The sequence below is a fragment of the Sminthopsis crassicaudata genome, chromosome 4, assembly GCF_048593235.1.
Source record: "Sminthopsis crassicaudata isolate SCR6 chromosome 4, ASM4859323v1, whole genome shotgun sequence".
In the NCBI taxonomy this organism is placed as follows: Eukaryota; Metazoa; Chordata; class Mammalia; order Dasyuromorphia; family Dasyuridae; genus Sminthopsis; species Sminthopsis crassicaudata.
In genome coordinates, this window is record NC_133620.1 from 113,857,720 (window position 1) to 113,872,086 (window position 14,367).

General features: G+C 34.3%; 1 protein-coding gene across 2 annotated transcripts in view; it reads right to left on the bottom strand.

Annotated features, from left to right (window-relative positions):
• The window catches only part of GPATCH2 (G-patch domain containing 2), a 459,123-nt gene that overhangs the window by 1,503 nt on the left and 443,253 nt on the right, over positions 1 to 14,367 (bottom strand). For both annotated transcript variants that reach the window (XM_074309180.1, XM_074309179.1), the window contains exon 12: positions 964 to 1,123. In XM_074309180.1, the coding sequence (XP_074165281.1) occupies positions 1,084 to 1,123 (40 nt within the window). In that variant the 3' untranslated portion in view covers positions 964 to 1,083. The remainder of the gene's footprint in view (positions 1 to 963; positions 1,124 to 14,367) is intronic.

Sequence of the window (14,367 nt, forward strand, 5' to 3'; positions counted from 1 at the left end):
AAAGAGAAATTTGAAGTGAAAATGGAGATTCTGGAGGTAATAGTTGAAGCCAGGGGCATAAATCAGATTAGAGAACTTTGATAGAGAAGGGAATAGCCAGCCTGGGGAAAGATATACCTTAAGTGGTTAGGAAGAGAATAGGAAATTAGCACAAGAAACAGAGGATTGCTAACGGATGTCAGAAAAAACCAGGAGAATGTATTCTCTCTGAAGCCAATAGAAGGCCGAGAATGTAGGGTCAATAGGTTCAAAAACTACCCAAAACTAGAGGATGAGGATTGAAAAAAATCATTAATTTGGCTCCTAGATCCTATGAAGAATATAAAAATTTTAAAAATTAAAAAATTAAAGGAAAAAAGTCGAGTTGAAATGAATACATTTTTAAAAAAATCTTTGATAAGATTATTCCATGTCCAAATGTCCTTCAACCTGTTGCTAATTGTCATGAGGTGTGACAGACAGTTCAACTCAAAGAGTAGAAGAATAATAAACATTTTACATCAAAACATAAACCTACTGATTAACAATACAAGACACTAATTGAGATCCACCCAGAAATCCCTCATAAATCTGTGATCAATCTGCTGCCAATGACTCCTTGGTTTCATGGAAGAAACAAACTATTGGGCTAATTAGAGCATTTCTGCTAATTTCTCTGGATTGTGGTGCATTGTTGCCTTTAACACATTCATTATTTGAATCACTTCAGAATAAACCATTCTAATATTTACTCTTTTGCTTAGGAAACCATTTTTCATGAAAACAAATCACTGGGTTTGTTTTCATTTTGGGGAGTGGGTGTTGTTTCTTTGCTCTTATCCTATCATCTTCCTTATTTTATTTATATCTCAAACCATTGCATACAAACTTTTTCTCATATGAGAACAAAAGATATCTCTCAAAAAAAAAAAAAAACTATTTCTGGAAATTTATTCCTTTTTCATCCTCTGGGGGTTATCTTACCTCTTCTATAGTCATTATTTAGTGAACTTTCCACCATTCATCTCATCTGTTTTTCTTTAAGTCAGTTCCTTCAGCCTCTTAATCATTTGTCTTGATTTTCTCAGAATCCACTCCAATTCTTCAAAATGTTGGCAGAATTAAGGCCACCAGACCCCAGGCCCTTAAAAAAGAAAAAGCCATCACTTTATTCTTTCTTGTTCTGGGAAATGACACTTTGACACAAACCCAAGGTCATGATGCTATATTGTTATCATTGTGGCCAAGTGGATTCCATATCAGAAAAGGAGTAGTTGATTTGGGTCCAATAAGTCAAGAAATATGTACATTGAGATTCAATCAAGTCTCAATAATTTGGATCTCACTAGTTTAGAACTTGTAAATAATTCAGACATTTATTGAATTTTTTTTCTTTGCATCATTAAAATTGGCTTTTTTAAGGTAAGTGAGTAAAGAAAATTATTGAGAGGAAATAAACTATTTGAGAGAATAAACGTTTAAGGAACCCAAGTAACTTGGAAACACCATTTACATATGTGCAATTAATATGTAAATTCAAAATTTATTCATTAAAGCAGGTTCATCTGTTCATTAAAGTAGGCACCATAAGGACTTCTACTAAGCAACTCTCAACTAACCTAGCTTAGAGTGTTTGTGCACTTGGAAGATAAAAGCTCATGCATCTTTTGAAAATAGTTAACAATTGAGAATTTTCACAATTTTGGTTTGACCTTTCCCCTATGACATAGCGATATTTATATTCTCTCTATAATGTCTATAAATGGTCTATAAAAGGAATTTGAATTTCATTAAATAATAGATTCATTGAATTGAATTAATAGGATTCTCTTTATTTTTAAGTGAGGGGTACCTTGGGTTAGTGGGAGGGATAGATAATAGGTTTGCAGGGAAGCTACTGAAGCAAGTTCCTTGAGGCACAATGCTGTTTTGTTTGTTTATTTTCATTTCTGTAACCTCAGGTACAATAAAAGCATAGTACTGTGGACATATTCAGTGTCTAATAAATGCTGGTAAATGTGAAGCAATTTTACATTTTTCTATTTCTAAACAACTGACTGGAGGCAGGATAGGAGCACTATAAAAAGTTGTGACTAGTCTTCAGAGAAAGAATCATAAAAAGCAGCAATTCTTTGGCAACCAGAATTATACTCACCAATCTGATGATTATAATTGCTCACATGTGGTTACTTCAAAATTAACTTGTGCTGAATAGAATGTCATTATCATTACTCCCCATTTTACAGATGGGGAAATTGAGGTTCTGAAGATAATCACACAGATAAGTACAAGGGGAAAGCATTAAATACACATCTTTTGGTTCTTTCACCAGAATGCTTCTCTGTTATGACTCAGTATGAAATGGAAGGAAAAGACTTAAAGAAGCAGTTTTCTGTCTTTTCAGAGCTATAATACTATCTTGTTTGAATTCTTACTGACAGATGACATTTAGTTTGGGTATTCATATTAGCATAAAGAGACAGTGCCATAAGGAATAGAGAGCTGACTTCGAAGCCAGCTCTGCTCCCACCTCTGACCCATACTGGTTGTATGAACCTGGGCAAATCATTGAAACTCTCAGGGCTCAAGGCAATTCTCTAAAATTATTAATTCAAGAGAAGGTGCATTTGTAGAAGGATTGTCCTCACATGGGAGTTTCCAATCCAGTGAAAGCACAGATCTATCCCTTTAAAATTGTAAAATTGTAAAGTATTTTTTTTATCATTTTATGTTAGTCTCATCTCCTATCTCATGAGGAAAGATGAAAGGTATTCAAAAAAATCATAAAATTTTCCAGTTGAGAGAAACCTCAGTAGACAGGACTTTTAGTTCAACCTGTTCCAGAAAAAGGATCCAAAGCACAACAACACACTGAAAAGTAGTCTTCTAGACAAGAGGAAAATCATCATTGTAATCTTCATTTTACATAAGGAGAAACTGAGACTTTTATCAATTAATAAACTTGCTTAATGGAAGATTTGAAACCAGGTCTTTATGATTTTAGGTCCAGCAGTTAATTCACAATAGCATGTCATTCAGGGAAAATACTGCAGGGCATAGGTCCATCAAAATAAGCCAAATGTCTATATTTAGTGAAAGCTACAAAACAAAACATTTTATATGAATAATGTCAATTAAGCCAAATAACGACATTACAAGGTAGGTATTACAGGTATTGTTACTATTTCCATTTTATAGACTAGGAAATTGAGGCTGTAGTGAATGACATGGGGAATGACTCCAAGTCAGATTACTAAAAAATGGCAAGATAGAATTCAAGCTCACATTTTCTGACTCCAAAATCATGTAGTTTTCCTGTTATACAACATGGCCTCCCCTGATGAATATTCAGTCTGAGACTTTCATGCCTTGAGCTAATTCATCTCATAATGTGTTAGGATTTAGAATAAAAAAAAAATAAAATAAAAAAATAAAAAAAATTTTAAAAAGGGAAATGTAATTAATTTGTTTAAAATACTTATCTTCAATTAGAGATGATTTTATTTAAAAATTTTAAAAATTATTATTATATGTGGTATAACAACTAACCTAATAGATTCAATCTTTAGGTCAGAAATTGAGGCAGAATGTGGTCATTTTAGGACACTGATGAACTGGATGTGTCCAGAAGATGAGATTGAGGGTGAAGAAGGGCCTTGAAGTCCACACCATAGTCAATGAAAGAATTGATAATGTTTAGTCCTGAAGGAGACAAGGCTGGTAGAGAGGGTTGGGATGGCAGAATATCATAACTATCAAGTCCTTGAAAACTGTATTTGGAAAAGGGACTAGATTTATTCTGCTCAGACCTAGGAAAAACTTTTTCAACAATTAGAACTTTCCCAAAGTGAAAAAGGTTATCTTTAGAGATACTCACTGCTAAATCAGACTGAAAGTAAATGCAGGCCTAAACCTGTCAGTAAGTTAGGGGGAAGTGTACTCCAAGATTTCTTGGCAGAATGGGCAGAGGAGAACAATTTGTTCCAAAAGCCATGGAGGCTACCGAAGCAGGTGCTGTGGAATGCCAGGACATCCACTGTATCCTAGGCCACAGCCAGTCGTCTTGACTTCTATCTTGTTATGGACTTCTATGATTCTGGAAGAACCTTTTATGTGCCTCTAATTCTCTTAAATCCAAACCAAGTGCAACTTCAGATGTTACCCCATGATGTCATTGTCCTTTTCAAAATGGATGAACAACAATAAATCGTTCAGAAGAGAAAGGTTGGCTATATGGTAGGATTCCAAGAGGAATGTCTAATAAGTAACTTCACAATTTTAAAATTTGTATATTTCTGTGTCTAATTTGATTCTGAGAAGATTTTTAATAAGACCAGTGTCCTGCTTTGGAGTAGAATTCCTGTAATGATCTTGTTAATCAGAGTTCTTTGAATATGTTTTAAAATTTCTTTTTGGTATCTTTAAAAAATATATAATTCATTTCCTTTGTCTTCTGAGTAGTACAGAGTCCTCACCAGATTGACAAAGGGGTCTATGCCACTTAAAAGGTTAAGAACTCCTGATATAATTTATTTTTTTCATAAAATCTCAATAACAATATTCAGAGAGAAGTTTGCCTTAGATATTTCCAACAAAGCATCTTTAATTACAGAGTAGAATTCTTCTTGAGTTAGAATCAACATGATAGATTTTTTTTTTTATTTTTGTAATTCATTCTGTAATTGTTCTTGGAATCTTGAGCCTATATAAACTGAGATTAATTGTGTTTCATTAAACAACTCCCTTTTCTCTCTCTTTTCCCAGACAAATCTTAACTGAAGGGGATAATCTGAAATGGAAATGTGAAATTTGATTCATAAGTATTTTATCACCATTCATTAAAGGGTTTTTTAAGATTTTTTTTTCGTAAAAATCAACATGATCACACAAAACTCTATTTAAAGCAAGTAATTGGTACAAAAGAAAAGAAGCTATATACAAAGGCATTATACTGTCCCTCCTTCTGGAGTACATGGTGTGGCACAAAAGCAGTTATTCCCTACATTTCAGATGTAGAATAATAGAGAGAACAATTGGCAAGGGAGAACTAACTGGTATTCTTATGTATAGTTCCATCTAGTCATTAATAGTATTTTGAATATCTTGTTATGGACTTGTTATGAATCAGTGGATGTTCTCCCCTCTTCTCAGGATTGTTTTCCTATAAAGAATTTTCATTTCCTCATCAAATTCTGGTTTCAATGCAACATTGATTTTCTCTCCTGATTTATTGTCTGTCTTTGGGACTATCCACTCTCTACAATCTTACTCTTTGAATTTTACAAATTCTAATGTATTTCAATCCAAGGCTGAGTGATTGTCCCCTTTCCACTTAGTCATGATGGAATCCAAAGCATGGTTTTGCTTTCAATATTCCAAAAGCTTTTGGCCAACCAGTCCGGTGAAATGTCTTTAGTTTCCCCATTTCCTAATCTGTTCTGACCCTTTTGTTCAACATGTCTATCTTTTCCTTCAGACTTAAAAAGTTTCTTTCACTGATTGGTGGATCTGCCTACAGGGGTCCAACCCAGACAGATATTACAATACATTTGTTCCATTGTTTACATAGTCTTGCCACTCAACAAGCACATTTATGATCTCATTGGAAACCTGAAGACAATCAACTCTGACACCTGGGTAAGGGTACGTCCAAGCCAAGCCTGAGAATTTTCTTCAGTACTACCAAAATCTGATTGAGTTTGGGTGGAACAAACACAATGACAAAAGAGGATTATGGGCTGGCTGATGTTGTTGGGATAACCTTGTCAGCCAGGGTCCTTGAGTCACAGAGAACAAGGTCATACATGGAGCCTGAGCTAGGCCATCTCTGCCAGAAGTGATCTAAGATTGGCTTCTAGAAGCTAGGTTGCTCATCCCATAGGACACAAACTGGCCACAAGGTTCCAAGGAAATCCTAGGAGGGGGCAAGGACCCCTTCTTCTCTAGACTCATTTATCTCAGTCACATAATATGATCCAGAAATGGAGACTATCTCAGAGGATACAAGACAGGGAGAGGGTGTTTTCAGTTGATTTCAATCCTACCTTCCCATCCTAGCAGCAAACTTCCAGCCAAACCAGGCAACTGTCTTTTATTTCTTTGTACTTTTTGCTTTTACACCAATCACCTGAATTTCCCCTTTTAACCATTTCAGAGAATCATCCCAAAATAACATGATTTTTTTTTTTCCTAAAAGAAGAAAAATCTGAAAAATACATATGACATTTCACACTTCTCTGCAAAGGAGATGGATTGTCTTCTCATAACTCTTCTTTGGGTTGTGCTTCTTTATAATTTTTCAATGTTTATTTTCTATTATTTTGTGGTGGTTATTCTTTTTACATTATTGTAGTCATTGTATAGATATGTGTGTATGTGTGTGTGTGTGTGTGTGTGTGTAGGCTCTATTTAATTTTGCTTCATATCAATTCATATAAGTCTTTTCATGCTTTTCTGTAATAACTGATAAGTAGCTTTTTAATGGTTTCTTATATGTGCTAGGCCTTATATTAAGTTCTTTACAAATGTTACCTCAATTGATTCTCACAATAACTCTGGGAAGTAGATACTATTATTATGCCCATTTTACAGATGAGGAAACTGAGGTAAATGGAGATTAACAGACTTGCTCACAGGTAGTGTCTGACTCCAGTGTGCTACCTAGCTGTTTCTATTATATTCATACTTCTTACAGCACAGTCCATTAAATTCAGAGAGCATATTTGTTAAATTGTGTCTTTCTACAGGTAGCCTCTACTAATAGGCACTGAAATAGTGATTAAGGACTATGGGTCTTGACTAATAAAAACTATGGAGCACCAATTATATATAAAATTTAACAAATCAATTTATCAGTTTAATGCACTTGTTATATAATAGGTACTGTGTGCCAGTCCTGACCCTCAAGGGGCTTCTGCAAGGGGGAAAGAACATAATGGGAAATGGTGGCTAAACCAAGGTGCTTTGGCATGGCAGTTAGAAGGATTGTGAATGGAGCCATAGAAGAATAGATTGTAACATTCTTGCCAGTAGCAATGGTAATATATATTAATGATCTCTGAACAAGAAATGGAAAGAGGCGAGAGAAGGTTGGATTAAGGAAATTCTTGGACAAATGGAATGGAAACAGGGCCATGTTGGACAGTTCCTAATGTTTTGGTGAGGGGCCTGATGAATCTAGAAATAGTATGAGGCTGACTAAATAAAAATTTGTGATGGCCATTTCTTAAACCAGTTCTTAGCAGTGATGTGCAGTTCCCACTTCCTACCCCCATATGGTCTTTGGAACATGAGCTGATATTCTATGACTGTTTACTGTCAATTTATTCTTATGGTGAAAAGGGACCTTTACATTGGCTACTAGGCCAGAGTTATTTTGTCTTTACAAAAGATATTAGTCAACTACAGCAATTATTTTCTCATCTCATCACAAACTACAGGGGTACTCCAGGTGTGGGAGGGGCCTCTGGCTCAGTCACCAGGAAGCTGTGAGCACACAGTGCAAGCATGACTTCTGTCTATGTGTCTATTATTTACCTTTCATTTATTTATTTATTTATTTATTTATTTATTTATTTATTTATTTATTTATTTATTTATTTATTTGTTTGATATGGAGTATTGGAGATGACTAAGATCTTGTGAGCTTCTTAATATCAGGAGAATGAATCACTAGAGATCCAGGAACTGGAGTTAATTTCAGCGCTTTCTAGCAGTCTAGGTAGGGATAGGAATAGTGTAAACCTAAGTGACCTGCTTCACCCATTGTAGCAGTGAATGACTGTAGCTAAGATACCCCATTCTTCAAAAGTAAGAGAACATCCTATTCATTCAGAAGTGAACTTGGTTGGTAGAATGCTTTGTAGAAAACAATTTAAATTTGAGCTTACTTTCCCTAAGGGTTGAGGAGAAAAAAGACTGAAATATGCCCATGGTTTTGGGGGAAATTCTTTGTAACTCTTGTTTTAGATATATCTTTTCATAAATATCATCTTAAAAAATTTGTACGATTGGTCAAATTTATTGTTGGGTGCTATTCACCAAGTTAGTGCTATAGAGATGTTAATTGTAACTGGTGACTGATATCTGGGATTACACAGAATGGAGGAGTTGAGCTGATAGCATTATAGTAAACTGCACTCAGTGTTACCCCTATATGACTGAGGTTAATTTATATTTGGGTCCCTTCTGGGAATGTGACTCATCAATATAACTGGGAGTTGGGAAAAAGAGCCCAATCTTGGCAGGGGTTCCAGGTGGCTGGATTGAATATTGATACTCTCCTTCCAATACAAGGTAGCTTTAATTCTGGGCAAGTCCCTGAGTGGGACACTAAATCTCTGACCTTCTTAAGCACTCTGTGAAATAGGTGTGGTAGGTATGATCATCCTTATTTTACAGATGAAGGAACTGAGATAGAGATGAGGTGGAGGCAGCACCTGGAGAGAACGATAGAGGGGCCCCAATGCAAATCTAGTTCCTAATGATTAAATTGTGTGACCTTGGGCTTAGTACTTAGTACTTTACTTCCTTAAATCTGTTTCTTCATCTATAAAATGAAAGAATTGGACTTAATGGCTTCTGAATTCCTTCCAGCTTTAAATCTCCTGCTGACAACTCTGACCAGTGGTTTACTTTATGTGAATTTGGGCATCAGCATGAGTGAGGAAAAAGTGAGAAAGGAAAGGAGGAAAAGGGAAGAGAAAAAAAAAGAGTAGGACACTTTTGGTAAAGAGAGAAGGATATTCTAGAGTAGGCTTACTTATGAAGGAATATATATTATAGAAAAGGCATCTAAAAATAGTACTGTTCTCTTCAACTCAGGATGGATTGATTGAATTTTGGTGAGCATATAATATAGTTTGGTAAATGGTATGATAGAAGTGGAAAGTTAACATTAAAAAGATAATTATGAAAAGAATTGAAAATTTCTGGAATATTTGCTTTAAGAAGCAATCACAAACAAACATGAGACCTTTTAATTTCTAAGCTTTTGAAGAGCCTCTAGAAGTGGCTAGTTAATCTTTTAAACATAATGCCATTTCTTGAAAATGAATAAATATCAACACAGGTCTTAGAGATGATTTTTGAGATACCTATTAAGACCAACTGCTGGAACAAGATGAATGTCTTCTCTCACCCTTCCTTCCTCCTTTCTTTCCTCCTTCCTTTCCTTCCTTCCTTCCTCCTTCCCTTCTGTCTTCCTTCCTTCCTTCCCTTCTTCCTTTCTCTTTCTCTTTCCTTTCTCTTTCTTTCTTTTTCTTTTTTTCTTTCTTTTTTCTTTCCTTCTTTCCTTTTCTTTTTCTTTCTTTTTTCTTTCCTTCTTTCCTTCTCTCTCTCTCCTCTTTCTTTCTTTCTTTCTTTCTTTCTTTCTTTCTTTCTTTCTTTCTTTCTTTCTTTCTTTCTTTCTTTCTTTCTCTCTCTCTCTCCTCTTTCTTTCTTTCTTTCTTTCTTTCTTTCTTTCTTTCTTTCTTTCTTTCTTTCTTTCTCTCTCTCTCTCTCCTCTTCTTCTTTCTTTCTTTCTTTTCTTTCTTTCTTTCTTTCTTTCTTTCTTTCTTTCTTTCTTTCTTTCTTTCTTTCTTTCTTTCTTTCTTTCTTTCTTTCTTTCTTTCTTTCTCTCTCTTCTCTCTCTTCTTTCTTTCTTTCTTTCTTTCTTTCTTTCTTTCTTTCTTTCTTTCTTTCTTTCTTTCTTTCTTTTTTTCTTTCTTTCTTTCTTTCTTTCTTTCTTTCTTTCTTTCTTTCTCTCTCTCTCTTCTTTCTTTCCTTTCTTTCTTTCTTTCTTTCTTTCTTTCTTTCTTTCTTTCTTTCTTTCTTTCTTTCTTTCTTTCTTTCTTTCTTTCTTTCTTTCTTTCTTTCTTTCTTTCTTTCTTTCTTTCTTTCCTTTCTTTCTCTCTCTTTTTCTTTTTCTTTCACAGCTCCCAATCCACTTTTTATATTGGCTCATGAAAATCCTGTTTGTGAAAATACCTTATGGCACTCCTTGAATTTCCTGGTCCTAAAAAAGGGAAGAAAAATACTATTTGCTTTGATGTAATCAGATTCTGTGGGATTTAATCCTATATCCTATTTATGGATGTGCTAGCTATTCAAAATTAAAATGAACCTTTCATCCGTGTGTATCATAAATGGGCATTTATCAGGATTATATGATTTTGCAATCCATCTGAATACGTAACCAGAATTTGTTTTCTTTCCGTTTCACTATGTAATTACCATGCAACAATAACAAAAGTGACATGTTTGAAGAACAGATAAAATGCTGTAAATTGGCCAGTAATGGTGATATTTCCTCATCTCCTGAAAAACCCATTTATTCTCTCTCTCAACAAATCAAGCATTGTCAGCCCATACTCATCTTGTGGTCCAGAGGGGCTCTACCAATTTCTGGATGTAAGTGAATCCTGGAATGCAGATGAGGCCTACTAACTAAGGCTTTCAACTCAGGCAGCTGGTCTTTGCTTGCCTCAATTTCTAAATCATCCATAATGGGGCCAAGACCCTCCGAAGCACTAAAAAGAGCGAGCTGACATGCTGGACAAACTGTTAATTTTTTCCTGAAGAAGCTGCTATATTGCACATCTGTCACTGCTGGGCAGACAATTACTCACCGAGTTGGGGCGGGGTGTGGGGGGGGAATCTGCTGCTTGTTTCTGGTGTAGTTGTTAACAGACCTAATGGAGAAATACAATGGCATGGGAGTCAAAACAAGAAGGCTCCTTGGTGTGTGCTTGACAATTGTGTTTGCTGATTTTGTTAAGCTGTCTTGTGATGGTGAAATAGCTCAAGTATACTATGACAGCTCAAAGGAAATGGGACTTTGGCAATAAAAGGCTGCATGTTCTCCAAGTTGTCAGTAACCATGATACCAAAACTTAAAATATATGGCCCGCCTTCTTGAATGCTACCTAAATATAGTAACACAAAATTGACACATGGTATTTAAAAAACATTTATTTTTCCCACCTTCAACCTAGTACCTTTATCCTCTACACCCAAAACAGATACATCCATTTTGTTATTATTGAATATTTGGACTCCTCTGTGTACAATATGGGTTCTCTAATTTTTTTTTTTTTTTGAAATTAAGAATAGGATTGTAAGTTAAAGGCTCAAATTAAATAGACTTTTCCACTAGAGAAATATGAACATATACATGAATTCAAGCATGTAAAATATCCATCTTAAGAAATTCTCTATTACAAGTCTATTGTCAACCCAATTTCTAGTGCTTAGCATAGCACTTGGCACATAGTAAGCACTTAATAAGTGTTTATTGATTTTTGGTTTAGTTTTGAACTTAAAACCTAAAGCAAAATAATTACATTTCTAAATGTAATGAAACAGAAAAAGAAAATTGTACATCAAACTGTGAGTCCCTGTTGTTCCTGTTTTAATAAAATTTGTATGTTCAGATATAAGTTTAAAGTCATCTTGCTTGTCTATCTATGATTCTTTCTGACCTGTTCTCTTTTGAACATTTGAAAAATTCTTCACTGAGTCTCTTTTTCATTCTTTTTTGGACAACTTTATCTTTAATTTTCTTTTACGTTATACTATTCATATTGCTAATGTTCATATTTAGGTTTTGTTTTTGGGGGGGTGAAAAAAAATCTCATTTTAATGTTTATCATAAAGGAGTACACTCAAATGCCTTTTCTCCATCTTATCCCCTCTTCCAAAAAAAAAAACCAAAAAAAAAAAAAAAACCCATAAGGACATCTAGTGACATGTTCATTTTACATACATGTATATATGTGTATATATATTTCTACTGCAAACGCAAGAATTCTGAAGTTCTCAGAAGTGAAAAGGGAGCAACTAACAGAAATAACTATGTAATTTCAATATTATTATGACTCAATAAAAATGGTAGGTTTGGTTGAATTAAATAAATACCCATATAACCAGAAAATCTAGCATTACAAACTCTAGTAATGATAAAGGTGATTATTTTAAAAATTCAAATTTTATTGATATCTAACTTTACGCCAAAAAAATTAAGAATTGTGGCACAGTCTTATACCACACTGCAAGTGAGGTCTGTGAATCAGAAAGTGATTTATGCTGTCTGACAATTCAAAGACAGAAGACAACTCTAATGTACAGATAAAGCCAAAAGTGGCAATAGTAGATCATACTACTGGCAGTTAATGGCACTGACTTGCTGGAGACAAATCTGGATCTACTTAAAATGTCAGGTGTGTAAAGTAATGAGTCTGTGCTTAGTAGGAGACCAGCAGAAGGAGCCTTCATGGTCCACTTGTCAGTTGGGTATATATTACTGCAAACCTGCTAAATAAATGAGTATTTAATACCTACTGATGGGAAAAAAAGCCCCAACAACTCTCATCCCAACATTCCTACTCACATTTTAGGGGGAAAATCCTAACAAATATACAATAAGCCTTTCCTTAATATCATATACAACTTAGTGTATATTTCATTGAGCATTTTGAAAAGATATAAAAGGTAAAGCAGGTTTATGAGAAACATGGCTTTCTAGTATGAAATAAGATGACTAATAGCATATGTGACTCTGACTGATAATGCAATGGTTCATATTGAAAAACAAATCTCGAACTGGAGAATCCTTGAACTGAAAGGAACTTTAAGAAATTATCTATTCCTGTCTAGCTATTTTTAACAGAAAAAAAATTATAATTGTGGCTGACCAAGGCAAAATCATCTGTACTTCTGCCTGTGTTCTGGGTATAATTTACTTCCTCCATGATTTGGGTAGGTGGGGCAATTGTAACACATTAGGTATAAATAGTATATGTCACAAAATTTTTCTATGATGCAAAAAATGATTGACTTATTTTCATTATTAAACCTTAATTGCCAATGAATTGTAATTTTTTCTTTTAAAACACTGTAATACTTCAATTTCTCATTACAAAATAATTTCAGCTCTATTAATTAGTTTTAGCAACAACTCATGGTAATGGATGGCACCTTAAGTGAGCTATTAACAGCACTTTACCACTTATTAGAATGAAGACAACTAAAAAAAGGGCCAGGTTTACATAATAGTAGGGTAGGACACAAAATGGATTTATTGACTTTCATGTAAACAATCCAACAGCTCTACTTCAAAAGTGAATAATGCAGTTTAAGGGATCTTTGCATTGGATCAGATAAAGTGCTTTGAAGGAAAGATTTCAAAGGGGACTATAGATTCCTTTGAGAGTACATCATTATAGTAACTTGTCCTTAAAAGGTCCTCAATATTTTTGTTTGGTGCTTTTTTATCAAATACAGTTATACTCTGCTCTTCTTGCTCCGGAGGCCAATGGTGGGGAGGGACAGAAAAGGAAAAAACTGATCATCACTCTGATTGAATAGAAAAATTTTAAAAATATTCCTACTACATCTTTAGTACCTTTCATGGCTTTTTTGGGGGGCATTCAAATAGAAATAAACACTGGAGACCCGTGAGATAAGGTTTAAATCAGTTTCTCTGCCAGATTTTTGACTTCATCTTTGCTAATATTGAAGAGAGTTTACAGTGCAGAATGCTTTCATCCAATTTATCATAACCAGAATTCATTATTCAAAGGGTCATTGATTGACAAATGATGAAACCTTCAGTAGCCCATTTATTTAAGTCACCACACAGGTGTCTTGGGAAAACGTGTTAAAATGAAGATTGTTTAGTCTACATGGTTTTAGGAGTTAAGCGTTTTGAAAAATGGTCCCCACCATTCAACCTTTATAGTTCTACGATGAATAAAGTTTTGTCTGGTGTTATCATCCCATCACTCAAGAAAAAAACCTAATTGTTTTATATAGCCAACACAAATCTATGAATTTATGTGACTAGGAAAAACATGTCTAGTGTTACAAATACTTTATATAGTTTAAATCTGTTATCAACATAGGTTTAAATCAGAAAATATGCCAGAGATCGCAATACTTGACAAGTTGATCAAAGATAACACACATTTCATCTACTTGTGATTGGCAACAATTTGGAATGGATAAATTAAAAATATAAGGAACTCACACCCATATTGCCTATTTCCAATTTTTAAAAATTCCTACTGAAAATTTATTGCAACTCTACCAATCCCTATTTGCAAATGGTAAGCTGAACAATGCAGACATTCTAAAATATAGTACTAGTACTAAAATCATAAAATATTTAATGCTAAGAAGTGATCTCTGTTAAATGAAATCTTATGGAAAGATATCTTTTTAATTTTAATTAAATTTTTTTTTCCCCCTGAGGCTGGGGTTAAGTGACTTACCCAGGGTCACACAGCTAGGAAGTGTTAAGTGTCTGAGATCACATTTGAACTCGGGTCCTCATGAATTCAGGCCTGGTGCTCTATCCACTGTGCCACCTAACTGCCCCCTAATTAATTTATTTTTTATTATAGGTTTTTA